Consider the following 25,916-nt stretch of genomic DNA (forward strand, 5'->3'; position numbering starts at 1 on the left):
CTTAAGTGTAGTTGCAGATCATTGGAAAGTAGGCAAGGAAGTAACATAAGATTTGTATTTTTAAAAGGTTACCTTGGATGTTGTATGGAGAATGAATTAGCAGGAGTCAGGAACAGAAGCTAGGTAGCGTGCTACTATAGTTATGGGAAGATGTCGATGGGTTTTTAACCAGTAGGACTTCCTGATGAATTGGATTGGATGTGTGGGATCAGGGTAGGGAGAGAGTCAAAGATGACTTGAGTTATCAGATTGTCTGGTTGTACCATTTACTGAGGAGAAAACAACTGTGTCCATGTTAAATTAGATACCTGTTTGACATCTCTGTGGAGAGGTCAAATAGGTAATTGGATAAATAAGCTTGGAGCTCAGTGAAAAGTTCAGGGCCAGAGTAAAATTTACAACCGCAATAAAGCACCCTGACTTAGACGTTAGTGTTTGGTATTTAAACCACAGGACTAGGTGGGAACAGGTTTAGCACAGGAGGAGCCACATTGCAACAGGAGAAAATCAGAGAGTAGTGCCTTGGAAACTAAGAGAAAAGCATTTCAATAAGGAGAAGGAGTGATCAACCCTGTTCAGGGCCACAAAGAAGTCATGTAAGAGGATTAAAAAGTGGCCCATTAGATTGGACAACATGGAAGTCATTGGTGAAATTAATGAATACCGTATTTCCTCATTTCTAAATTTTTTGTATTTTAACATCTGTGAGGTAGGGATACGGTTACAAAGGATGGTCAGTTGCCATTTAATTGGGAGGGTTTTTTTTTTGCCTCAATGTTACATAAAATATTAGTTCATTTTATAGTTTATGGTATCTTGGACTTGAAGGTGACTTCTGTAGAGCAGTGGAGATAGAGATCTGTTTGGAGTAGATTGAGAAGAGGCTGATGCACGATTATCCTCAGTCATATTTTCTGCGAAGATGATCCTGACTTAGATATCATCTTGTTTAACTATTTAAAGCATGGTCCCTCAAGCCAGAACCAAATTCCTAGTCCATGTAAGAATGTAACATTATGCTTGTAGGGTTGTTTTTTTTAAAACATCGAAGAACAGAACAGTAGTCCTTATTCTAAGAAAATGGGAACCAAAGAAGATAGCATTATGTTTCTGTAGTGGACAGTTAAAAGGTGATAGTCTGTATGTTTATAGTCGGTTTTCCATGCTTCATGTAGAGTGAAGGGCTAAGGAGCCCTGGAGCTGAGTTTTCACAGAGTGACTGCCATCTGGTTTTACTCAAGGTGTTAGACATCTGTTTCTCCTCCTTAGTTCCACCTTGTTTCTGCCCCCAAGCTCACCGGTGCTCTCTCACCCAGAATCCTTGAACCAGCAGGAACTTCCTGGTATGCCCGCAATTCCTGGGTTCAGGCAGAAACTGGACTGTAAGACAGTCACATGAGTTTCCAGCCATGTGTGACTTACTTTTCGTGAACATTCTTTTTTCTTCTTGATAGACACTCAGCCTTGCCTCGTTTTCCAGTCTGTTCTTTCAGTACCTGCCGAACTTAATTCTTTATTTTCTGGCATGTTTCTTCTTGCCATCTTCCACAGTCATCTATTTGTGGGTTGTTTTTTTTTTTCCTATTTTTTGTTCCTTTCTTGTACTTCTTGCTTTTTTTATTTCTAGACTCTAGCCACTCTGGGCACTAATTTTGTTTACTCAGTTTTAAGTCAGCAAATTTCCTACTCGTTCCAAATGTACAGGTCTAAGTGAAGATGCAGGTAATTCCTGGGTGTCGTGCGAAGGGAATACAGATTTTATATTCGATTATGGAGGTGGTTATTATTTTAGGAAAAAGGGGACCTTTCATATCCTTCTGAGTTGGGTCCTGAGGGTGTCTTATTTTGTATTGTGAATTTTGCATAGGGCAGAGTGGTGATAGAATCAAGATATTTCTAGTTCTGTAACCTTATTACACTTGCTATCTCTGTCACTTTTCTTAGCCTTATCTGAAAAAGTGGAGCTTCATGCCTACATACTGTATTGCTACTAGTTTATCTCAAGGATAAAGTAAGACATGTGTATCAAGTGACCTAGGGAATGAAGTTTATTTTAAATGTAGAGTGTTCTGTGGGCTTATGCCATCCTGGCTGGTATCTCTCCCCACCCTCCTCCCTCCATCCTTCTCTTGCCCACCGCTTTATGTGCCTGTCTTACTCATTTGGCTGTGCGTTCTGTAAGAACACAGGTTTTCTTATTCGTCTCTCTCTGTCACTTACCATGGTGGGTGCTATAATAACCAGATATTTGAATGAATGTATTTATGAGTAAATATTTGAATGAATAAGAACGGAGCGTGAAGAACTGTGTGGGGCCCAGGAATAACACCCCTTGAGGGTGGAGCAGGGTGGGGAGAGAAAAGCCTTTGATTGAAGAACACTGAAATGTTTGGCAAGATACAAAGATCTAGAGAAGCTCAGTTATCAACCATAAGATCAGCTGTTCTAAATGTAGCAGAAGTCCAGTGCGATGATGACTGGAAAATGTCCATTGTGTTTGCTGTTGCTAACCCGTTGTCATATTGACCACAGTTTCAGTGGATGGTGGGCTGGGAGAGGAGCAGGGGTTGTGGAGTGGCCAGATCATGATGGATCAAGGAGTGAGGAGGGGTTGAGAAAGCAGATGTGACACATGTGCCTCCTTTGAAGGAGTTTGGCTGAGAAGAGGAGGAGACGTTAGAAGGTTGCTAGAGGAGAAATCTAGGGACAAGGGAGGGTGCTTTGGTGGTTTTGTTTTTTTTTTTTTATAATAATAGTTATTGTTATTATTATTACTGTTTTTCTGTGGGCAACACTTGATAGGCCACAGCAAATAGGCACGAGAATTTGAAAGTAGATTTAAAAAATGAGGGGATGACAGGCAGGAGGCAGAAAAGAATGAAATAGGCATGCTCAGGCAGAGATGTTCACTCTGACCAGGGAGAGGAACCCTCTCATACTGCAGAACAGAGAAGAAAGGAGGAAAGAGCAGTGGCCCACATAACCTCAGAAGCCCCTTCCAGGTCTGTAATACATGAGATCTTTTTGTATGCAAAGGCACAGGTTGACCTCAGGCTTAAGAAAACAGAGCGCGTGAAACTCCTGCTGTCTAACAAATGTGTGGGTTTGCACTTCAGTCAATTTGTAGCCAACCAACTTTAATGGTTTTTGTGTTTCTAGGTAGGTAGATAGATAGATAGATAGGTAAATTTCGTGGAGTTGCATGCTGAGTGAGTCTGAATACCCTGTTCAGGTAGTCTTTTTTTTTTTAACGCTATTCCTTTTAGATGTATATCCTAGATTGTTCTAATACTTCAGAAATCAAAAGATATGATTTGTAATGACTGTCACTAGGTATCCTATGAAAGGCTCCCCTCTCTGTCCGGTCTCAGCAGTGTGCATACTAGCTACACACATTAACGTATACAGACTTCCCTGTTGGCGCACCTCTGACTTACCAGTTCTGACTTAATACTAAAGCTTGCTCGTGTTTGCCTTTTAGTTATTACAAGAACTGTGTACAGTGTTTAACGTAGATTTACCATGCCGTGTGAAGTCTTCCCAGCTGGGGATTATCAGCAATAAACAGACGCACACCAGCGCCATCGTGAAGCCACAGTCCAGCTCCTGTTCCTACATCTGCCAGCACTGCCTCGTCCACCTCGGAGACATTGGTGAGCCTTTAGTGTGAAGGGATTGATAATATATTCATGCTTTTCTTTGCAGTAGTCACTTTGAGCTGACCATCCACGCATAACTTAGATTGTCATAAGAGGAAACCTGTAAAATGTATTTTAAGGAACTTAGATTTTCTCAATGTTTTGGGATTGGCAAAAGATCTTTAAGGAAGTAACTTTCATATTAAGATTTAAATTTTATTCAAACTTTATGCAGATATAGGCAAGTAATAAACAGCAAAAATGTAATCAAAGCTAAATTTTTCAAAGTGATGTCATAATATTTTCTGAATTGAATCTGTACTCTTTTGGAATGGTAGGGTTTATAAAAAGTACTCCTTCTGAAACTAGATTGCCTTCTTTCCTTCCTACCAGTGCATTAAAAGTTCATTTTTAACTGTTCCCTTTTTACAGTTAAATTTGTACTTCCATTTTATACATTTTATCTGCGAATGTTATATAACTTACTTATTTCTTGTTCATTCCTTTAAGGTGACCTAAAGGGTTATAAAACAAATTAACTATAGGATTATGTTTTGACTGTCCCCAAGTAACAAGAAATGGAGAACATTACTGCTTTAAAGTTCAAAGATTTTAGATTTCTTGGTGTCAGAAATCATTGACTCCATGAGAGGTCACATCAAAGTAAGCACCAAGTTCTGCGAGGCAATTCAGTGAATAGTTTATTTAGGTGGTTTTTGCTTTCAGTGTATTCTTTGCACACATACATAATTAATATTGTAATAGGTATAAGGCGTTTTTCAAAATCACTTTATAAGATATTGAAGAAATACATAAATTTCAGATCCTCTTGTATAGTGTTTTTTGTTTTGTTTTGTTTTTAAGTGCCATATAACTCACCCCTTCTTGTGGGCCGGCTCCAGGTCACCAGCATAGTCCATAGTGGGAGCTGGTGATGCATGACACTGGAGGACCTGAAAATGGGGGCTAGGTAAGCTTTAAAATTGGTTACATGCTGAATGTCCCAAATAGGGAAAGCTGGAGGGACACTTCACACATAATCCTATAGTTAATTTGTTTTAAGATATATCCTGTCTTAATCATTTTAAATTAACTTTAATGTGTTTATTAACTTTAAAACTTAAAACTATAGCTGTTTTGGAAAAATTACCCTGCTGGCTGTTTTATCTGTTTGTTTGCTTGCTTGCTTGTTTGTTTTTAAACTAAACTTTCTTTTTCCCCCTCTCAGCTCGATACAGAAACCAGACCAGCCAGGCAGAGTCCTACTATAGACATGCAGCTCAGCTTGTCCCCTCTAATGGTGAGTGGGCCTCCCACGTCAACTTGCGGTTGACAGTGACATTTTATCCTTGATAGAAATACAGAGAGTAGTTCAAGGCTTACCTTTCAAGTTTGATGGAGCCAAAAGATGTTGAGTTTTGGTATTGATTTTTTTTTCTTTTAACTATGTATTCTATATAGCTGAAAAGAAATTTTAAAATAATAGTGCTGTTGTCAGTAAAACAGTGTAAACAGAATATCCCCTACTGTGATCTAAAATTGTTTCAACAGCTCTGGCTTCCTTAATTACTTATAGAATAATTTTCTCTTTAATACCATTATTTCCCTCCTAGAAAAATTATTATCTCTTATTACCTAAAAGATAGTCCTTTTATCTTTTGATGGCTCCCAAAACAGGTGTTAGCAGTGATTCTTGAATTAAACTACAGCTGATGTTTGGTGGTGTACGTTCTTGTTAAACCATGTTGAAATTCCTTTAAATTCCGAAAGAGCCGCTTTCAAGAGTCTCAAGCAGGGATGGCAGTCGAACACACTTGCATTTACTGTTGTCTGTGGCTCCTTCCCACTGCAGTGGCAGAGTTGAGTAGTTGTGATGGAGACAACGTTGGCCTACAAAGCCAAAAATATTTACTGCCTAGCCCTTTCTGAAGTCTTACTTGAGCTTACAGTGCTCTCCCCCCGAATTGTGTGACTTGTGAACCTAAACATAAGACGCACCATCACTGAAGCCTGCTGCTTTACGTTGTGCCCGTTTGTAAGGAGGTAGTCAGGAGATTTATTTTGTAAAATACTCCTCATTAATATAAAGGTTTGAAAGCTGATCTTCTGTATTCTGATAGCAAGACTTCGTGCATCTTGTGTTACTTTGGAATCTTTACTTTCTCCTCCAGGTCAGCCTTACAATCAGTTGGCTATCTTAGCTTCCTCCAAAGGAGACCATCTGACCACCATTTTCTACTACTGCAGAAGCATCGCTGTGAAGTTCCCTTTCCCAGCTGCCTCTACTAATCTACAGAAAGCACTTTCTAAAGCACTGGAAAGGTATACGATTGCCTTTTCCAAGAGAGTTTTGTAACCTGGTGGCATTGCCCCCTCAAAGGTGGGCAAACAAGCAACAGATGGTTCCCTGTGCGTCTCTTCTCTTACATTTGCCCAGTTTCTGAACCTGTGTAGTAGTTTTGCACATCGTTCTCCCTGAATTCAGCCAGCCAGCCCCTGCTCTGTTCCCAGCGCAGGAGCGTAGGCTGCACGGTACTGACTCACCGAGTGTGTTGAGTCGGAAAGTTAGTCAGCTGACTGCCTTTGGGGATCAGGTGCTCCAGTCATGTGCTTTTGTCCGAGAAGCCCTCCTGTAAGAGGTTCTGGCCGTTCTGCTTAAGATTCATGGACGTTTTTCTTTCATTTCAGCCGGGATGAGGTGAAAACCAGATGGGGTGTTTCTGACTTCATCAAGGCCTTTATTAAATTCCACGGTCATGTGTACCTGAGTAAGAGCTTGGAAAAGTTGAGCCCTCTTCGAGAGAAATTGGAAGAACAGTTTAAGGTTAGACTTTTTAAATAGAGAATTTTTTTGTCTTGTCTAATGAGGAAGCATAAGATTTGGAGAAGGCTTACTCCCAGTTTTTATGTCATTTAACTGTGAACTGTTGGTAAAAAGTAAATTTGAAACATAAGAAATTCTTGCGTATAGCATTCCGTCAGTTAAAACTGAGGGTGCTGTCTGCGTAAAGAAATACAGCAGCAGTGTTTTCACCTGGTAGCTGGCATTTGGCAGAAAATACCATAAAGGGGAAGAAGAATTCCTCCTCGGTCCTTCTCAGACCAAGCGCTTTCTCTTCTCGGTTTTGGAAGCCCTGCTTTTGATGCTTTCTCTGTTTAGGTAAGACTCTGGCATTTACCCTGTAGATCGTGTTTCCATTCTGCAGACCGAGCTCATTGTTCTTCCTGGGCTTGGGTCCGTCAGGATCTGTGGGTGTTTGATGGAAAGTAATGAGAATCTCATTCAATGGGAATAGATTTCACTAATTTGTGTAAGAAGATAAAATTAAGTGACCTTTGTTCTGTTTCTATATATGAAAATAATCTTTTATTAGTATATTAACAGTTTAAATGTATAGTATATATAATACTGGAGGAGTCAAAATTAAGTATTAACTTTATTTTTAGTTCTCTTATTCAACAAACATTTGAATAGTATGTGTCAGTCACTGTTTTAGTCACTGTTTAGTCACTGTTTTAGTCAGTGGTGGATAAGACAGTCTCAAACAACATTTTGTATTTCCTGGTTACATCTGGGTGTCTGCACACTTGGGGCATTGTCTGTCACTGCTTTGGAGCTTTATAAGTATTACAGAAGTTTCACATTCCAGAGACTGTAGAACTTAGACACTTAAGAGACAATAAGTTAGCCAGATATAGTCGTTGTGAAATAGCTTTTAACAGATAATCATATTTTTAGTTGATACTTTTTGTGTGTAAGAGATTATACTGAATAACTGTAATAGAAATAGTTTGTTTTAAAGTAAACTCCTAGAGTCCCCTGCTGTTCTCCGCTTCTTTTAGTGACCTATTTAAACTTAGCCCAAGATTTATAGAGTTGGGTTATGAAGGAAACAGCTAACTTTTTAAAACCCAGCCTAGAGAGAACAAACGTGTCTAAATAGTTTCATTATATGTTTTCATATATGTATATATTTGGGATATATGAAACTTGTTATATATATATAAAAACACATCTTTGTCTTCCTGAAGTCAGAAATAAAATCTTAAAATTTAAATAGAGATCCGTATAGCTGCTGAGGGGTCTCTCTTTTGAGAGCTTAAAAGTCAGACTGACAGCCATCTTTCTTGGATGGTTTACGTGCAGTCCCGTTAAATAGCGGGGGATTGGACCAGGTGGCGTTTTGAGATTGCTTCCAGCTCTGGTTCTATGAAAGATACTCTGTAAGAGTGGGGCTGAGGGGCGGGATCCTACCTTAATGAGGTTTTCTCTGTATAAATTATCCTAGTCTAAAATGTAGTCAGTTTTGTATTTGGTTCAACCTCAAACACTAATATTCTCTTCAGATACGTATTTCTGACTGAGGTTCAGTGGGTATATGTGGGCAATTGCTAAAATACACTTTGAAGTATCATTCCAATGCTCTGAAGTTAAACATAGCATGAGGCAGATCTATTTTAAACCTTACTCAGTACTGAAATATCAGAAGAACATTGTCAGAATGAAATTTTAGCACAGTTGAGTGAGTATTTCTGAAGCATTTAGAGATAAATCGTATTATCCACATGTGAATGTCAGTGTGCCTGTCTCACTAGTAGTCTGTCGCTGCTGAGCAGAAATGTATATCAAATTGAGATTCACGGAAGGGCTTAAGGCCTGGGGTTTAGGAACTGAGATATAAGACTTTGTATCTGTTAAATGTGTCCTGTTTCTTAATGGTATTTAGTTCAGTATATTCCTCAATCCACTGCTGAAAGTGTCTTTGAGTAACAAAAAGTCAGTTCCGGTCCGATTTTGTTCCCAGGGAGCCCCTCTGTTTACTAAAATACAATCTAAATTTTACAAAATGACAACTGAATAATTACACATTTACTCCTAGAAGTGTGGATTATTCCTTCACTGAGTGAGCACCTGCTGTGTACTGGGCGCTTTTCTAAGCCCTTCGAGATACAGGGGAGAACAGGACAAAGTCTGCGCGTCCCTGAGCCTGAGCTTTGGGTACCGTTTGCTGGTGCTAGGCTGCGTGCACGTGCTATCCTGTCACTGTGCCTGCACTAGAAACATTTTTAAAGGGCTAGTGGTTCTGCTTTGTAGGGCGTTGCCCTCTAAAACAAAGGCTAGTGGTTTTGTAGATACAAGGGGTACGTCGCTGTAAATTGTACTTACGAGAAAAATGCTTTTTGAAAAATACAAATTAATATTCTCATTTTATGCTAGTATTTTATGCATTTGTGTAAATGATCAGCTTATCTAGAAGGTTGGATGTAGAAGTTGGATGAAGGAGAAGTTTTGTGGCAGAACTCTGGAGAAGAGAGAGCATTTTGGAACATTTGGAGTAACAAAGAGAAAAGTGCTTGATGCCTTTAGGAAAGGAGTAAGCATTCTTGATGTATAGACTGGAATGGCGAGGAGACGGAAGAGAGAGGACGGGGAGAATGAAGTGGAGTGGATTTCTATTTCTCCAGTGATGATGCGAAAGTTCTTATTAATAGAATCACAGAACTTTGAATATTTCAGATTCTTTAACAGTGCAAATAGAAAAAAATCTCAGAACAGGATGGACAAAGGCAGCTATAAATTTCTGAGGTGGTGGGATCTCTTGTCGCTGTTGATAGAACTGTAAGTAACATTCTCTATTTCCCACCATCAGGCTAGTGACAGTGAATCCCCACTTTCTCCAAAAATCTTCCCTGGGGAGGGAGAGTAGTTGGCTACTGCTGAAGTGTAGGCTGAAGCCAGGATATCATTCATCTCTAGTAGCTGTCAACTTTGTTAGGGGCTTGTGTTTGAAAAGCATGTCACATGGAGTGACCTGAACTGCTGCAGACACTGAGGTGGCGGCGTGGTTGAGGTGAGAGCAGCAGCGGAGAGCACGTGGATGAGGTTTTCCTCAGAGTGCCAGTTAGCGGGTCCCTTGACCCCATAGTTACTGAGCCAGAGAAACTCCATAATGAAGACCATGCTTCTCTAATAGGGGAAACATCAGCGTAACGATTTATAGAAGTGCCTAGAACACGTTAATGATTGCTTTGGTATATCATTTACCCTGAGTTCCAGATACGTTCTTGCTTTATATCCCATTTATAAATAAGTTTCTTTAAATGCATCAAGGCTTTGAAAGAGTAAATTTTATGACAAATTTTGGAAGCCATCTGTTATGTACCAAGAGTTCAAAAATGTTTTTTTTTGAGTCTTTTTGTTTGAAATTTTGTTTCTTAGTGTGTGCATCTGCTTTCTGCTCATTGGTCCCAGTTTAATATTTTAGTATGTTTGCATCTCTTATAAAACAGCTTCTAACGGATTAAGATGTATAAATATTTGATGGTCTCCTAAAACATTTTTTCTCAGATATTTTGAAAGATATATCATTTCTTGTGGAAAAGAGTATAATGAAAAAGAGCTCAAACAGCTCTGTGGTGTCTGAGTTAAACCCAAAACTTTCGAGGTAAAAAAAGGCAGCATGAGAAACATCAGACCACATCAGACTCATTAAAATACTCGTCTGTAAGTGTGGACTCTGAATGCAGACTGCCGGTGTAATCTTGCGTTGAAGGTGGCTTCTGTTCTTGATAATACAGCAGTGTTCCTGTCTTCTTTTGCAGAGGCTGCTGTTCCAAAAAGCTTTCAACTCTCAGCAGTTAGTTCACGTCACTGTCATTAACCTGTTTCAACTTCATCACCTTCGTGACTTTAGCAATGAAACGGAACAGCATAGTTATAGCCAAGATGAGCAGCTGTGTTGGACACAGTTGTTAGCCCTCTTTAGTGAGTATTAAATCATTTAACTTCCTGTGCCGTCTTCTTTGGAAAGCATAATCTTGGGCGTTTTCATCATTATGATAGAGCATTAGTAACATTACAAAGTGTCCTATATTTCTTAATCTTGAATCAGAAGGCCTAAACTCTTAAGTCCTGTCTTTTTACATACTGACCCCCCCCATCAACTGTATCTGTAACATTTTTAACATGGGAGAGAAAGTGCCTTTTTAGAAAGAAGCTGTGAGATATTTAAGCATTAAGTAGCATTTGCAGAAGGTTCATAATAATATTGTAATTTGGACTAGTACACAATTTCAGATATCTTACGCTTTCTAAACACGTTTTCTCTTTAAGTGTCTTTTCTTGGCATCCTGTGCAAATGTCCTCTCCAGAACAAGTCTCAGGAGGAGTCCTACAACGCCTACCCCCTCCCTGCAGTGAAGGTCTCCATGGACTGGCTGAGGCTCAGGCCCAGGGTCTTCCAGGAGGCGGTGGTGGATGAAAGACAGTAGTAAGTGTCTTGGCGTTTCACGTTAGCTTGTGTGCTTTGTTTGATTTCATAGATAACGTAGAAACGACCTTCTAAAACACAGTATTGGAACAATGGAAGACTCTGTATTTTCCACCTAACTTTTTGGAAATTGAACTGAAGACTTCTTTGTATGCTTTTCATTCATTTGTTTGAATCCTTCACGTGAGGCACAACTGTAAGGATCCCTCCCGGTTTGCTCCGCCTGTTCCTGTTTGACATCCTGGGGAAAAGGCATTTTTCATATTTCAAAATGAAGTTGAAATAAAACCATTTTGTTTCTCATTCATTACCGTTATGTCCCTTTTCTGTTTAGGAGTTGAAGGAAAGAGATTTTTACTTCTTCCACTATTTTCTATACGTAAGCTGTATAGATACATAAGCTGCCTTTTAGTAACACCTGATTTGAGTTATATTTGTTTTAAGCATTGAAGATTGGAAGTTATTTTGGCTTTCACCATTTTCTCTGTAATCTCTGCTCAGAATAGTTCTGACAGTTCGTAGGAACTACTCATTTTATAGTGACAAGTGAAAGCTTTCAGTTTACCTTTGCTTACAGAAATAAAAATTTCCAGGAAGGCTTTGCAGTGAGCAGAAAGTTCCTCCCCTGCGGATGCTGCTGGTGGGTGTAAGGAGAGCCTCTGAAATTCCTGCTCTGTGGCCCAGCGTCCACACGCTGACCGAGGTCTCAGCCTAGAAACTGTCCTGGCCACATTTAAGACCCTGGGGTCCCTCTGACTTCACACCTCTCTCTCCTGTTTCTCCCTCAAACCTAACTTGAAGTGCCTTCATTTTTGACACCGTCCTGAATAGGGCTCAGCAACATAGCACAGCAGGCTGCACATCTCCTGTTTGTGCCGACGTGTAGCTTTCGGTGAGTGATGCATAATTTTAGACATTGCTTTCTTGCACAGAATTTTCACTTCTTGACCAGAGGCCATACATTTCTCCTTCCTGTGTGTACTTTAGAACTTGTGTTTGGTTCAGTAAGTTGTATCAATAATGCTATGAGAGAAGCATTGATATTTTTATTTGGGTTTTTGTTCCTGCACAATTATCTTTTAGGCCCACTCTGTGCATTCCCATTTCTTATCATTGCGAAGGATATTCATTCAGACAAGGAATACCTTTTTACAAACTTCATTCCTTTTTGTTCCCTGTCATTTATGCTTCCCCCCTCCTTCTCTCACATTGGTTTAGGGTCTTTAGAATTATAATATAATGAACACCTTGCAGGTATTTCATTCCATCTTCAACTGTGTCACTACCCATTTTAGACTAATGTGGAGTATTTCTTCAAAACTAGAGATTTTCTTCATGTGTCTGATACATCAAGGTCAATAATTGTCATTTATATCTTTTAAACAATGAAAATGTTCCTCTTCCCTTTGTGAACTCAGAATGTTATACATAGTCAAATAACCTTCAGTTTCTTGCTTTCGGACCTTTTCAAGTTCTAGAACTTGTTTTCTCCTGTACTTTTCTAAGAACACGTTATCTTAAGGTAATAAATTTGTGAAATAGTGATGTATTTTTGTCCTTTGTAGAAAGCAAAGTTAGATTAAGTAACCCAGAGTAGGGTAAAGCAGTATCATTAAGTCATTTCTCACACTCTTCTGCAGTCTGTTTCTTGAGATCTCATACTTGTTACATAAGGACATGGTTGTTCTAGTCCAACATTGTTATTAATCTTCTTTTCCAGCTGTCTCCTAATTTGTTACATCCCTGAAAGGCTCATAGCGTTTATTCTTCACTGTTTACTTCCTTATACGTTTTTCCGTATATTTCATTTATATTATTTAAGTAGCATGTTCCCATATTTCAAAGTGTACAATTGTCAGAAATAGTTGTCAACCTCCAGTTTTTTTCTGTGATGTGATTATTTACGCCCAGTTTCTCTATCCCGGGCACCTCACCCTGGGCTCTTTTTTTAACCACACTTTTCACCAACATTGGTTGTTACATATTTCCAAGAAAACCTTAGTATTATCTGAAGTAGATCGTGATTATTTTTAACATTTTAATTAAATATTTGAAATATTGTTTAATATTTTGCAAACTTTTTCAAAAATTTTGTTTTAGGAACCAGAGCTTAGAGATAAGGATATTATAACAATGTGTGGATTTTTTAACATCAAAGGCATGTTCATCACTTTGGACAGAGAATGTGATTTGGCTGTAATGTAACCACCCCCCCGTTACAGATTAAGAACTAGTAACAGGCTCCACAACTGATAATATATGTGAAAAGTGCAAAAGCGTAATACGCTGTCTCTCTGGTCAGAGTTTTCTCAGTAAACACCAATTTTCAGTGTGTAGGACTGATGAATTAATTTTGCTAGCTGTTAAATTAGCCTGGGAAATGACGCGCAGCAGTAGGTCCCCATCAGGAACTTGGCCCTGCTGGTGTACCTTTTACATGGACGTATTTGGAAATACGTTTTAGGAAACCATACAGCCTTTAAAATGCTGACGCAAGGGGAAGATTCATAAAGTCTAGGCCCCTCAGGTAGCATTTTCATGGCTTCTTAGTGTTCTGGTTTCTCTTATGCAAAAGTAAAGTCTGAACTATTTAATTTGCAGCATTTGGCCCTGGCTGATTTCTCTTCTGAACAGCTTCCACCCCCACGAAGAGGATCTTTCAAGCACTAACGGTGAGGGTTGCCCTGACCTTGTGTTGCTGACGCGGTTCGCCAGCACACACGGTGGGCGTAAGGCCGGGGAAAACCAGGTTTTGTCTTAAGTGTTTGACTTTAAATTCAGTGTCTCAGAAGCAACTTTGAACTCTGCATTGGTTCAGTACATGGAGACAGAGGGAGCTGAGGCTGCTCTGTTCTTTCAGCAGCTTGCTCTCTGTGTCGCTGCATTTGAATAGGAGTCCAGAGAGGGTGGTGCCTTCAAGTGCTTTCCGTCGTCTCCTCCTCCTCATTCGTACTTTTTTTTTTTTTTTAAAGAACTAATATAAACAACATTACTGTGTCAAAGTAGTACTTATCATAGAACATTTGGGACATAAAATATAAAGAACGCATCACCCTTAGTTCTCTCATGCGGAAGTATTTTGTATACTGTTCACATGGTAGTGTATTTTCTTTAAGACTTTCACCTGTGTGTACACACACACACCTGCATTGATTGGTATCAGATACAGCTTTGTGCCTGCTTTTTAAGTTTAACGTTATATTGTTAGCATTTTCCTTTGCATTTTGAAACATAGTTTTTACAGACTGCTTAATATTCCATCCTGTGGATATGCCATAATTTATTTAATCATTGTCCGTTTGCCTAAAATTTTTCCCCAGTATAAATAATCTCGCACTGAACAGTCTGTAGTTGACTCCTTTCTGATGATTCTTCTTCCATTAGATCAGTGCCCCTCAAGTATCAGATTTGCAAATGAATCACCTGGGGTCTTGTTCAAATGCAGTTTATGATTCAGTAGGTTTGGGATAATGCCGGAGATTCTGCATTTGTGACAAGCTCCCAGGTGACGTCAGTGTTGATATTTAAAACTTCAGTTAACAAGGAGATGGTCTAAACGTTGTGATGATTGGGTCTGAGGCTGTGGGTTTTTAAGCCTGCAGAGGGGGCAAGTCCATCATACCCGTCGTCCCCAGCATTGAGCACTGGCGAGTACCGGGCCATGTTTAGGGCCCAAAGGCAGCACGCAGGGGCTGGGCAGGTACGCTGTTTGACCAGGGGTGCTGTAAAGAAGAGCACAGAGCTATGAACATTATAGTTTTCCTTTTATATAGAAAAAATTTTAATTTAGGAAGCAGTGTTCTACTGAACAGCAATATTTTAATTAAAATGTTTACAGAGCTTGATTTCTACCCCTGTCTAGCTACACCACTTCCGGAGGAGTTTGAGTTACAAGGATTCTTGGCTTTGAGACCTTCTTTCAGGTAGGTGGCTTCTATCACCACTTACCTAGAGTTTAAAAAAGCTTCCTGGTTGAGGTCCATCCCGATGGGGCTTTTTCCATAGCCCTGCGTTGTTGGAACCGCCTCACAGAGCGACTGTGTGGTTTCCCTTACTCACAGAACTGCATGACAGATCTGTGGGAAAGGACTACAAGACAGCGCTGCTAGATAAACTGAAAAACCTGACGGTCATGCTTTTTACCGTCGGTGTTGGCGTACCCCAGCGATCAGTCCTGTTCTAGGGTGTGATAAGCTTAGGAGTAAATACGCTGTAAATTTAAGGCTTGCTTAAAGAGTGTCTAGAACTCAGAACCAGGGAGATCCTTCTTCCCCAACCCCAAATACGTAATAGTCCTAAAGTAAATTGCTTGAGGAAACTGGATCCCAAAGATTAGAGGTGAGGAGCTTTTGAAGTGTGTCCGTGTTCCACTGGAGATCAGAGAAGCCCAACTAAAAGAATCATGGACTGACTGATGTGACAACTTGACTGAGCAAAAGTTCTTTTTGGAAGGGCTATCCTGAAGATTACGACTCACACATTGGAGCAGCGAGGGTGATGGGCAGTGGAAGGAATCAGAACATGTGAAGTTCTTAAAAGATTTATTAACTTAAATAATTTTGCTTATGTTACACAATTAAAAAAAACCTTTACACTTAAAAACCAAAAAGCTTCCTAATCAGCCATGCCACTTAAAGCTCCTCTCCTTGTGTAGCCCTGCTCTGCTTCCACAGTTGTATTTTTAAAGTTTAGACTTGATGATGTCCCATTACTAATATAAAAAGTTCAGTTTACTCACCCTCAGTTGTTACAGTGTCTTTTTTGGCTTAATGTCCAGAAGGTTAGTTTTTCAGCCACGGTTTCTGCCACTGTCACCACCTCTCCCTGCTCCCCCCGCCCCAGTACTACACATACTGCATACATACTCTCCGTCCATTCTTGAATAGCTCTGTATTTTTATTCCTCCAGAACTTTGTTCTGCTAAGCCTAGAGCACTCCTGTTTCCTCTTCTGCCTTCCCTAACCAACCTATGAGCGCTTGCCCTTACCTGTCCAAGCTCAGATATCACTTCCTGTGAAACCTCATCAAGGCTTATCAGAAGAAACTAGCCCTTCTTTATTATGCTTCTCCTATTCTTTGCATAGTTTTTATTTCTTCAGATTAAATCATAGCTATTTGTTCCTTGAAATAGGGCCTATTCCTCATTCATCTCTGTGTCCTCGGCACCTGGCCTACTGCCTAGCAGTTCCTGGATGCTTTTTTTTTTTTCTTTTAAACAGATAGTTTAATGAGAAATCTGAAAAATTTTTTAGGTTGACTTTTCTAATGTCAGTGAGTCTTCTGCTCTATATACTTTGTGATATTTATGCATTTTTCCAATTTCGATTGGGCCACAGGAACATGGGTGACTTAATATTATTTGTTAGAATAGGCATCTCAGAGACCTTTAGCATTGCCATGGTCGTTTGAAGTAAATTACTTAGAATGCAAGGTAAGTGCTAATGAAACATTTATTCTTATAATAAAAGACTCTTCCCTAACAAACGGTTGTGATTTGAGCTCCTTAATTAGAAACTGAAATACAAGTAAAAATAACACATTCATGTAGTGAATTTTCATACTGTCTTTTCTGCATTGTTTTATTGCATTTAAAATCTTTGGGAGTATAAATTCTGAAAAATGCAACTGATGGCATCAAATGGCTGGCCTATATGGGAAAATCTGAAGCCATCACAATTAATTAGGTGAACTTGGTTGCCTGGAAAATAACTTTAGCAGTTTAATTTTCTGTAATTTGCTTTTCTCAATTTCAGGAACTTGGATTTTTCCAAAGGCCACCAGGGTATCACAGGAGACAAAGAGGGCCAGCAGCGGCAGATTCGGCAGCAGCGTTTGATCTCCATAGGCAAATGGATCGCAGACAATCAGCCGAGGTATCCCTCGCCCAACACACACGCACCACCCACGTGGGCGTAAGGCTTTGATGTGATGCTGTTGATTATAAACTCTTACATCAGAATGTTGGTAACACAGCATCAGATTATGTCCCTAGTGATCATAGTATCTCTCACCTCCGTTCTCTCCATTACACTGTCTATTGTAGAGGCACTGGCCTCGTCTCCCTTGAGTATCAGGAGCGTCTGCTCTGATTTATAAACATCTACGTCAGTCTAGCTACACTGCGCGTTCATAGTTACGGTGATTTGTGTTGACAGGGGCATTGTGGTCAGTTTCAGTCAAGACAGACCAGGATGGTGCTAGTGGCTAGTTAAATACAGAGCAGGTATGGCTGTTGATGTAATGGAAAGGCAGAGGTTTTAGAGGCAGATAGGTTTGAGTTCAGTGTCTGGCTCTGCCTCTTACCCAGGTGTGTATCCAGTTGATTAAAACCTTTTCAGAGTCAGTAACATTTCCGTAAGCGCTTACATGGTTGTATATTCGGTGGACTTGATGCCTCTGAGCTTCGGTATTCATACCTGCAGACTTCTAGCTACTTCAGGCGTCTAGTCTAGTGTCTTGTGCTTCAGACATGCTCAGTAAATGTGGTTGTAATTTTTAGGAAACATCAAGAGGGCATGGGAATATGTTGTGGTAATGTTAAGTGGGACAGTGAGTCTGAGTTTCTCCGTAACTCCTTTTTGTCACCTGAATCCGCACTGTTACATCCCGCTGTTTCCGACATTTTTAGGCTGGGAATGTATTGGCTGTGGGACCCATACACAGTTCAGTTGTTACTGTTTTTTAGATTTATGTTTTTCATATATGGATTTATTTTTACTTTTTTAGGCTGATTCAGTGTGAAAATGAGGTAGGGAAATTGTTATTTATCACAGAAATCCCAGAGTTAATAGTGGAAGACCCCAGTGAAGCCAAAGAGAACCTCATTCTGCAAGAAACGTCCGTGATAGAGTCATTAGCTGCGGACGGGAACCCGGGGCTGAAGTCAGTGCTGTCTACGGGCCGGAGTGTAAGCAGCAGCTGTGACCCAGCAGAGAAGCCCATGGTCACCTTCAAAGAGAACATCAAGCCACGAGAAGTGAACAGAGACCAAGGAAGAAGCTTTCCTCCCAAAGAGGTGAGAAGGGACTGTAGCAAAGGAGTAACTGTAACTAAGAATGATGGAACGAAGGACAACAACCAGAGGAAAACAGAAACCAAGAAATGCACCTTAGAAAAGTTACAGGAAACAGGAAAGCAGAATGTGGCAGTGCAGGTAAGCTGTGTTTGAGCTGCGAAGCAGGTAGAGGAAGGCTCACACAGAAGGCGAGAGTTTGCATTTTGTTCCTAAAGCCTTGCGAACTGGCTGCTCTGGGAGCTTGAATGCATTCTCCAAAGGCTGCACAGTAAGGCCATGTCAGGGGCTATGGGAGATGCGAACTCCGTCACCTCTCAGGAATTGTAATGGGAGTGCAAAGAATCTCAACCTACTTTGACATTTTTGTCAATTCTCTTTAGTTGAGGTGGCTGGAAGTGACCCGGTGCAGAGCTGTCAGCTCCACAGAGAGTTACATTTCCTCTGGAAGGTGTAACTGTCGTTTGATAGTGCTGCCCTGGGAAACGTGGGGTCTTTCGTAGCCCACAGGACGAATGTTTTAAGGCTTACACACAGATTGTTGTTGTTGTTGTTGTTTTTGGTTTTTTCAGATCCACTATACAAAATAAATTTCATTTTTGGGAAAAGCTACAGCTCTTTTCCTTGACATTTATGCCTGTCCCTGCCAGCAGTAGCATCATATGATTTCAGTGTTGTTTGGCCTCATAAGAACTTGTCTCAGAGCGAGAGCCCAAGTCTCTTGCTAGGAAAAGATAAACACTGCTCGGTTATTTGTGACTGTTTTTTTTTTTTAATACCTTTCCCAAGCGATACAGATGATTTCATATAAACAGAAAAGGGTCTTTACTCTGCTGCTTTATTAATACCACTGATGTTTGCATAAATACCTAAGTAGCCATTTGATTCATTAACACAGTTTGGCAAATGTATTTGCAGTAGGCAGAAAGAATCTTACATTTTTGCAGGCTGCTTGCAAATAAACAGTACTTGCAGTGCATTTCCCTTACAGGGTTTTTAAGGGGGAAAGAGAAATAAGAACATAATAATTCCATTTTAAGATTAATAGTAGGGGGAGAAGCAGAGAGAAAAACATGGTAAAAACTGAGAGGAGGCACAGAGAGAGAGAGAGAGAGGTGCTGGGGAAAGGCAAGGGGAAAAATCCAAAGAACTGTGAAGCCCAAGGACCAGTGTTTTCGGGATAAAGAGTTCAGCGTTTCCTGCCTGCTTGGCCCCCATTCTCTGCAGCTGCATCCCAAAAATGTCCAGGTGGAAAATAAAATCTCTTTTCCAGTTTCTCATCCCTTTTAGATCTGCCTGGTGACGATTACGGAAAGCCTGACAGTAGTCAGTGTATCACCAGCCTCTGTACCTCATCCTGAGTTCTCCATAAATGCTACCTGTTTTCCCTTGTTCTACTCACCTTCACTCGAGCAGTACACGTGGCGTCTGCTCCCCTCCGGCTCCATATGTGGGACCTTAGGCTGTTCCTTACTGCTGAAACTGGCCTTGTTTATTCAGAAGGGTGGTAGGGTTGCAGGGTGGAGGGTGGATGTCTGACTGGGACCCTTAAGGCTGCCCCAGGTGAAGTTAAACTGAGGGCCAGAGTGTCTCATCTGTGGGTTAGTGGTCACTATTAATCCATGATTCACGCGCATGGCTTAGTGAGTTAGAGCACGCCGGGTCCTGGGGCCCGTAGCACGTGGCTTTGGATCACAGGCGCGCTTTTTACATTATTGGCATCAGGTGCCTCATTGGTGAAGCATTTGAGTTCCCAGGTCTTTTCCATGCTTCGTACTTTTATGATTTTGTGAAAGCAGAATAATTATATAAGTAAAACTGAGCCATTGTATCTTTTATTGGCAATTAAGTAATTTGTTTTGATTTTCCCATCTTTTATTTAGGTGAAATTAAATATCTTCAACATATACTTTTTTTTTTTGACATGATGGTGTTTTAACACTTTTTTAGAGTGGGTGCTTCTTTTTGACACATTCGAGCTTCAGATTATTATAGATAGTTTTGCTTCTGGTTGGTCATAGGTAAAATCCCAGACAGAATTAAGAAAGACTCCGGTGTCTGAAGCCAGGAAAACACCTGTCACTCAAACCCCAAGTCAAGCAAGTAACTCCCAGTTCATCCCCATCCATCACCCTGGAGCCTTCCCCCCTCTTCCCAGCCGGCCAGGTAAATAATACATTCTGTCATTTTTTTTTTTTTTTTACTGAATTCAGTATGTGTAGGAGTTTCTGTTCACCCACTGAATAATTTTATACTCTGAGTGACATTGCTAAACCGTAATGTTAAAAGGTAGAAGAAAGTTCTCTTTTCCTGAATGTTTATGAAATCATTTTTGAGCCATTTCTCTTAGTCTATGTATAAGTGCAGGCTTGTTATTATGAAGAATTCTTGTCACTAAACATGACATCTAAAAAACTGCCTTTAGTGCACTCCAGTCACTTCAGTGCATGGAAGTAGCAGCCAATAGTCTATATTTAATTCTTGAAATCGGGTTAAAGATGGATACTTGACCAATCTTATGTGATGGTTGACCCCTGCCTTTTATAATTTATTAGAAGACCTCTTCTCCATCCCACCCCAAAATGACTTATTTTTGCCTTTCTTTTGCTATGTTTCCTTAGAACTAAAGCTGTATTACTCTCTTTTGAAGGGTTCCCGCCCCCAACGTATGTCATCCCCCCACCTGTGGCATTTTCTATGGGCTCAGGTTACACCTTCCCAGCTGGTGTTTCTGTCCCAGGAACCTTTCTTCAGCCTGCAGCTCACTCTCCAGCAGGAAACCAGGTGCAAGCTGGGAAACAGTCCCACATTCCTTACAGCCAGCAACGGCCCTCCGGACCAGGGCCAATGAACCAGGGACCTCAACAGCCACAGCCACAGCCACCTGCCCAGCAGCCCCTTACATCTCTACCAGCTCAGCCAGCAGCCCAGTCCACAAGCCAGCTGCAGGTTCAAGCTCTCGCTCAGCAACAGCAGTCCCCTGCAAAAGCTGTGCCAGCTTTGGGGAAGAGCCCTCCTCACCACTCTGGATTCCAGCAGGTAAGGTGCAGTCTCACGCGCTGCCCGGCTGAGGAGAGGCGGGAGGGAGGCTGGGCGTGTTCAGTGCTGGGTTGACTAAGACTGCTGGTTAAGATGCAGCTGCTTCCCGCTTAGACTTATAATGGCTATGGGAATACTTGTCTCCTCTTTGCTGGTTAGGGAAGTTCAAGTGTTTCACTTTTGTAAAGGATAATAGATCTTAACTGCCTTTCTTTGATGCTACTGCTTGTCAGCTTTATAGAAAACGATTTTCTGTAAATAATTTCTCCTTTTTGACAGCTAAACTAAAGAAAGGGAATAGAATCATAATCTTGATGAGATTGTTAAGTCTTCAGCCAGTCTTCAACATTGTCATCCCCACAGCACTTGAAGCAGCAGGGGAAGTGCGTGTGCACCGCACTCATGCTCATTTATTAAGGCTCATAACTAATGGGATTGAAAGAGAATATGAGTTTAGTGCCCTTAATCTGTTCCCAGAAAGCTCTGTGTATTGAAAAGCCTAAAGGGTAAAGGGAACTGCGTTGCCTAGAGCTCTGTTGGTGGCAAAGCCTCCAAGGCTCACTGATTCCTGGGCACTGAGTGTGAGTGACATTGCGTTTCATCCTCGTGTTGGTGACAGGCGTCTCTTTTTTAGTATCAACAGGCAGATGCCTCCAAACAGCTGTGGAATCCCCCTCAGGTTCAAGGCCCGTTAGGGAAAATCATGCCTGTGAAACAGCCCTACTACCTTCAAACCCAAGACCCCATAAAACTGTTTGAGCCGTCATTGCAACCTCCCGTAATGCAGCAGCAGCCTCTAGAGAAAAAGATGAAGCCTTTTCCCATGGAGCCATATAACCACAACCCCTCAGAGGTCAAGGTCCCAGAATTCTACTGGGACTCTTCGTACAGCATGGCCGACAACAGGGCTGTCATGGCGCAGCCAGCGAACGTGGACCGCAGGGGCAAGCGGTCCCCAGGAGCCTTCCGTCCAGAGCAGGACCCTGCGCCCGGGATGCCGTTCGAGGTGTGTGTCCTTTCCCGTCACCAGGCCCTCCGCAGATAGGTCTGGGCTGCGTGTCTTTTGACTCTCAAGTAGGTGTTTATAAAGGTCGCTCTGACCCATTAGGCTGCAGAGTGCTGCTGGGTGCGTGGCGCAGCGCTGGGTCTCCTGCACAGGTGCGCCCCGCGCCTGGTTTGGGGCAGCTGGAGAGTTCTGTTCCTGACTGTGAACTGTGATGCTGGTCTGGCAGAGAGACCGCGTGCAGAAGTCTCTAACACAGCGCGTTAGAGAATTCTGAGGCAAAGCTCCTCGCAGTCAGGCTGAATCATCTAAGGTTAAAAATAGGTTTGCTGCGTATTTGAGCAGGTTGCTTTCTGAGGGGAACCAAGTCAGCCAGTTATCTTTGATAGTGGAGCTGCCTTTTATTGCCCCTTTTATTCGTGAGAAACAGGTGTGTGTTTGTAACTTTCAAAAAAGCTGTTTCTCTGGTTTTTAGCACAAGGTGTGCTGATCACGTCGCTCCGCTGCATTGCTTTACTCACTGCCCACGTTGCCCTTTCCTGTCCTGCTCTGTGTTTGCCACTGTTCTGGCTGCTTTCTGTTGCCTTGGCCGTCCTCTGCCATTGTCCTTGTGTCGCTGTGCTTTGGGGTTTCAGAGCCTCTTCCTCTTTGCTTAATGCTGTCTCCCTATTCATCACTTCTTCCTCCTTGACTAAAGTTGCCTTCATCCCCCTAATCGTACTACTGCTCCTTTGTGCCTTTGTCTTACAGCGTCTCACTGTGATCCTTTCTGTCACTAGGACCCCAAGGGCTCCCCTCTGCTCCCTCCGGACCTGTTAAAGAGTCTGGCTGCCTTGGAGGAGGAGGAAGAGCTGATTTTTTCTAACCCTCCTGATCTTTACCCAGCTCTGCTGGGGCCTCTCGCCTCCCTTCCTGGACGAAGCCTCTTTGTATGTATTTGACGTGATTCTTCTTCTTGCTCTAACCCAGCTGCTTTTCTGAGATTCTGTAGTCCTTATAAAGGTGGTGTCTTCTTTCTAGGGCTTTCCTCCTTTACAGAATTTTAAAACTTACTTCCTGACTGCCCAGACTAACCTTCAAGTGTTGGTAGAATATGGCAGACCGTTTCCGACTCCATAGCTTCCCTAGACCTCAACCAGAGCTTTGGTATGCGTGTTCCCCAGAAAGCGCCCTGCAGGGCTGCTCACACACCCATGTGATGCTGGCTCACTAGCTCTCCTTTCAGGGGGCACTGCCGTCCGGATCCAGGAACTCCGGGTGTCACTGAATCTTGCTTAGGAACAGTGAGATTCTTCCTCATGTACTCAGAGTATGAAATGAAATAATGTTCTAGATGTTCTACTGAATAAAAAGATTCTAGAATGGTTTTACCAAACAGTATGTGGTTCTTTTCTGTTGGGTTAAACTCAGAGCCCTGATCTAAATTCAGAGCCAGATTCATAAACAGAATGAGTGAGAATGAAGAGGATTCTGTTTACAAACACCGGAGGACCGTCGATGAGTGAGCACAGAGGCAGATAACTAGAATGGCGGGAAATAAAGTCTGAGAATTGATTAGTGGTAGCTTTCTAAAATAGTCTTCTGTAACCCAGTCTGCCACCGTTTACATGTTTTGTTTTATGAAGGTAGAGGACTGTAAGAAAGATGTGAGTTTTTTTTCCCTCCTCCCTTCACACCATCTTAATAAATCATAAAACAAATCTGAATTCCACCTTTTTTGCTGTTTTTTCCCCATGTTAAACACAAGGGGGAAGAATACATTCATAAGATTAAAGTGCATTGATTTTAGTATTAGGAGAAGTAAAAGCTTAACGGCTCTCGTGACAGAAGCTGCTGTCCCTGGCACGTGAAGTTCCCTTAAAAAATTTTACTGAGTGAGTGGCCATAGACACCTCCCACCCCCACCCCCGCCCCCAAATTAGCAAAAATAAAAGCTCCCCTGGACACGCAAACGCCCGGGGACTGCGGGAAGCCCAGGTGCCACCTGTTGCCTCTGCGTTTCTTGCTGCTTTTCTTTCTTGCTACCTTTTTGCTGGGGGACCTGAGGGGCTGGGGGGTCGCCTGTCTGTCCACTGGTTTCCTGATCCCTCCGTCCCTGCCGTGCTTGCCCTTCGCTGGAAGTGAAGCTGATGGTAGAACAAGCCAGGGGTGGCAGGGGTGTGAGGGAAGTGGGGGCTTTTTAGTGGGGGGGGGGTTCATGTTTTAAAAAAACCCTTGACTGTAGCCCTTCCTGTATTTAACATTGTTAATGATGTAATGTCACGTGTGACAGTGCCGTGCATGTAGCAGGTGTTAATAAATGCTTTGTGACCAACTATTCAGTAACAGTGAGCATCAGAGAGCCAGCTTTTTTTTTTTTTAATCTAGTCACTTTCTTAGGGCTAAGGTTGACTTTAGCGACTATTTAATACATACCACAGGTAGAGCTGCTTAGAAACCCGTTGTCAAGTGGCTTTAAAGGCTTCCTTAAAGTCATTAATGTCAGTGTTTTAAAAATTTGTATAGAAAACAGTGCCAGACCAGTTCAGCATCTTGTTTTGAGAGTGTTTCGAACTGAACTGTTGACAAAGGGATCCGAGGTTCTTGCCTAGTGGACACTCAGAAGTGCCAGTTGCCAAGGTGTGTCTGCTTCCTGCCGGGGTCTCTGTGCAAGACTAGAGGCACCGATCACGGAGCGTTCTCCCTGGCGTGCCTGTGGCAGCTGGCACTTAGCTGGCGGCACGGTATTAACAGATTTGCATTTTCATCTTCAGAATTTTACATTGTACAGGAGAGGTGAGTACAAGTGTGCTTATTACATTGTGGTCCTTTACTTCGGTTGTATGGTGTCTTAAAATTAATATGAAGAAAATGGAAGGCATAATTTAACTACCTTTTTTTCCGGGACCGTGAAGAAATCCTTATTGGAGAAGCCCTCAGAGCTCATGTCACATTCATCCTCTTTTCTGTCCCTCACCGGATTCTCTCTCAATCAGGTGCGTAAACAGTGGGAAATCCTGCTTTGTGCTTTTATTGTGGGCTGGTGTTTTCTCTCCTGTTCTGTTGCAATGTGCTTGTTTTTCTCTTTTCTTTCTCTTCCGTATATTGGTATCTTCCAGGTATTTGATTTTATTCCCCGCCCTCCCACAGCCCTCTCCCTCTCTGATGAGGGTGTACTAGAAACTTGTGTGTTACAAGTGTGAACCCTTTAACTTCTCATTAATGTGAAAATCCTTGGGGGCTCTGTTGTTCAGCCCCAAAATTATTCCTACTTTTTAATCAGGGTGGTTTACATAGAGCAAAAGGGTGAGGGAGAGCAAAGGGGAAACGAATTAAATAGGAAAGCTGAAAGAAACAGAAATAAAAGCCTTTAAAAGTTTGTTTGCTAAGAAAAGCTGAGGATGTATCAAGCATCCATAAGCATGAACACTGCGTTTTCTTAAATCTCCTTCTTAGGAGTGAGTTTGTTAACTTGGTGGTTATTTTCTTTCAGGAAAGATACCCAAATAACAGTGTGTTCAACGAGGTGTATGGGAAAAGCCTCACCACTAGCTCCAAAGCGGAACCGCGCCCCTCGGCGGCCCCGCAGGAAGCGTCGCTGTACTCCCTGTTTGAAGGAACCCCGTGGTCGCCGTCACTCCCGGCCAGCTCAGGTGCCGCCCGGTCTCTGCGCCGTAGGCCGTGCGTCTCCCGTGCACGGACACTGATTAGGGGAGAGTGTGGTTTTGAGATTATAAGTATATTGGTGCTTTGGTGGGTTTTGTTCATTTGTATTTGGGGTTTTTTTGTTTGTTTTTAAAGTAATTTCTGAAAGAAAATAGAGGGGGAATGCCTGATGAGCTGGTTCACATAATAAATGCCACTAAAAAAGCTGCTCTGCATCCTCTGTTTAACTAGCGGAGTTGTGAAGGGAGAAAGATACGGGGTTTTACCTAGAGGGTTCCAGCTGTTTTTTAGTTTTATTTGTAGATAAC

At 41.8% G+C, this 25,916-nt stretch overlaps 1 protein-coding gene and 1 non-coding gene across 9 annotated transcripts in view; both read left to right on the top strand.

Annotated features, from left to right (window-relative positions):
* Positions 1 to 25,916, top strand: part of SMG7 (SMG7 nonsense mediated mRNA decay factor) — a 75,698-nt gene that overhangs the window by 46,005 nt on the left and 3,777 nt on the right. For 4 of the 8 annotated variants that reach the window (XM_074349927.1, XM_074349926.1, XM_074349929.1 and 1 more), the window contains 16 exons: positions 3,482 to 3,653; positions 4,867 to 4,938; positions 5,810 to 5,960; positions 6,327 to 6,462; positions 10,242 to 10,404; positions 10,753 to 10,909; positions 13,511 to 13,581; positions 14,772 to 14,832; positions 16,663 to 16,782; positions 17,636 to 18,062; positions 19,943 to 20,087; positions 20,572 to 20,960; positions 21,595 to 21,966; positions 22,743 to 22,892; positions 24,858 to 24,938; positions 25,436 to 25,595. In XM_074349927.1, the coding sequence (XP_074206028.1) occupies positions 3,482 to 3,653; positions 4,867 to 4,938; positions 5,810 to 5,960; positions 6,327 to 6,462; positions 10,242 to 10,404; positions 10,753 to 10,909; positions 13,511 to 13,581; positions 14,772 to 14,832; positions 16,663 to 16,782; positions 17,636 to 18,062; positions 19,943 to 20,087; positions 20,572 to 20,960; positions 21,595 to 21,966; positions 22,743 to 22,892; positions 24,858 to 24,938; positions 25,436 to 25,595 (2,827 nt within the window). The remainder of the gene's footprint in view (positions 1 to 3,481; positions 3,654 to 4,866; positions 4,939 to 5,809; positions 5,961 to 6,326; positions 6,463 to 10,241; positions 10,405 to 10,752; positions 10,910 to 13,510; positions 13,582 to 14,771; positions 14,833 to 16,662; positions 16,783 to 17,635; positions 18,063 to 19,942; positions 20,088 to 20,571; positions 20,961 to 21,594; positions 21,967 to 22,742; positions 22,893 to 24,857; positions 24,939 to 25,435; positions 25,596 to 25,916) is intronic. The other 4 variants (XM_074349930.1, XM_074349931.1, XM_074349932.1 and 1 more) reach the window with 4 other exon arrangements.
* On the top strand, positions 14,881 to 15,011 carry LOC123616858 (small nucleolar RNA SNORA18). Its single transcript, XR_006724892.1, has one exon. It is a non-coding gene; the product is annotated as a small nucleolar RNA SNORA18 (small nucleolar RNA).

Source organism: Camelus bactrianus, chromosome 21 (genome assembly GCF_048773025.1).
Source record: "Camelus bactrianus isolate YW-2024 breed Bactrian camel chromosome 21, ASM4877302v1, whole genome shotgun sequence".
Classification (NCBI taxonomy): domain Eukaryota; kingdom Metazoa; phylum Chordata; class Mammalia; order Artiodactyla; family Camelidae; genus Camelus; species Camelus bactrianus.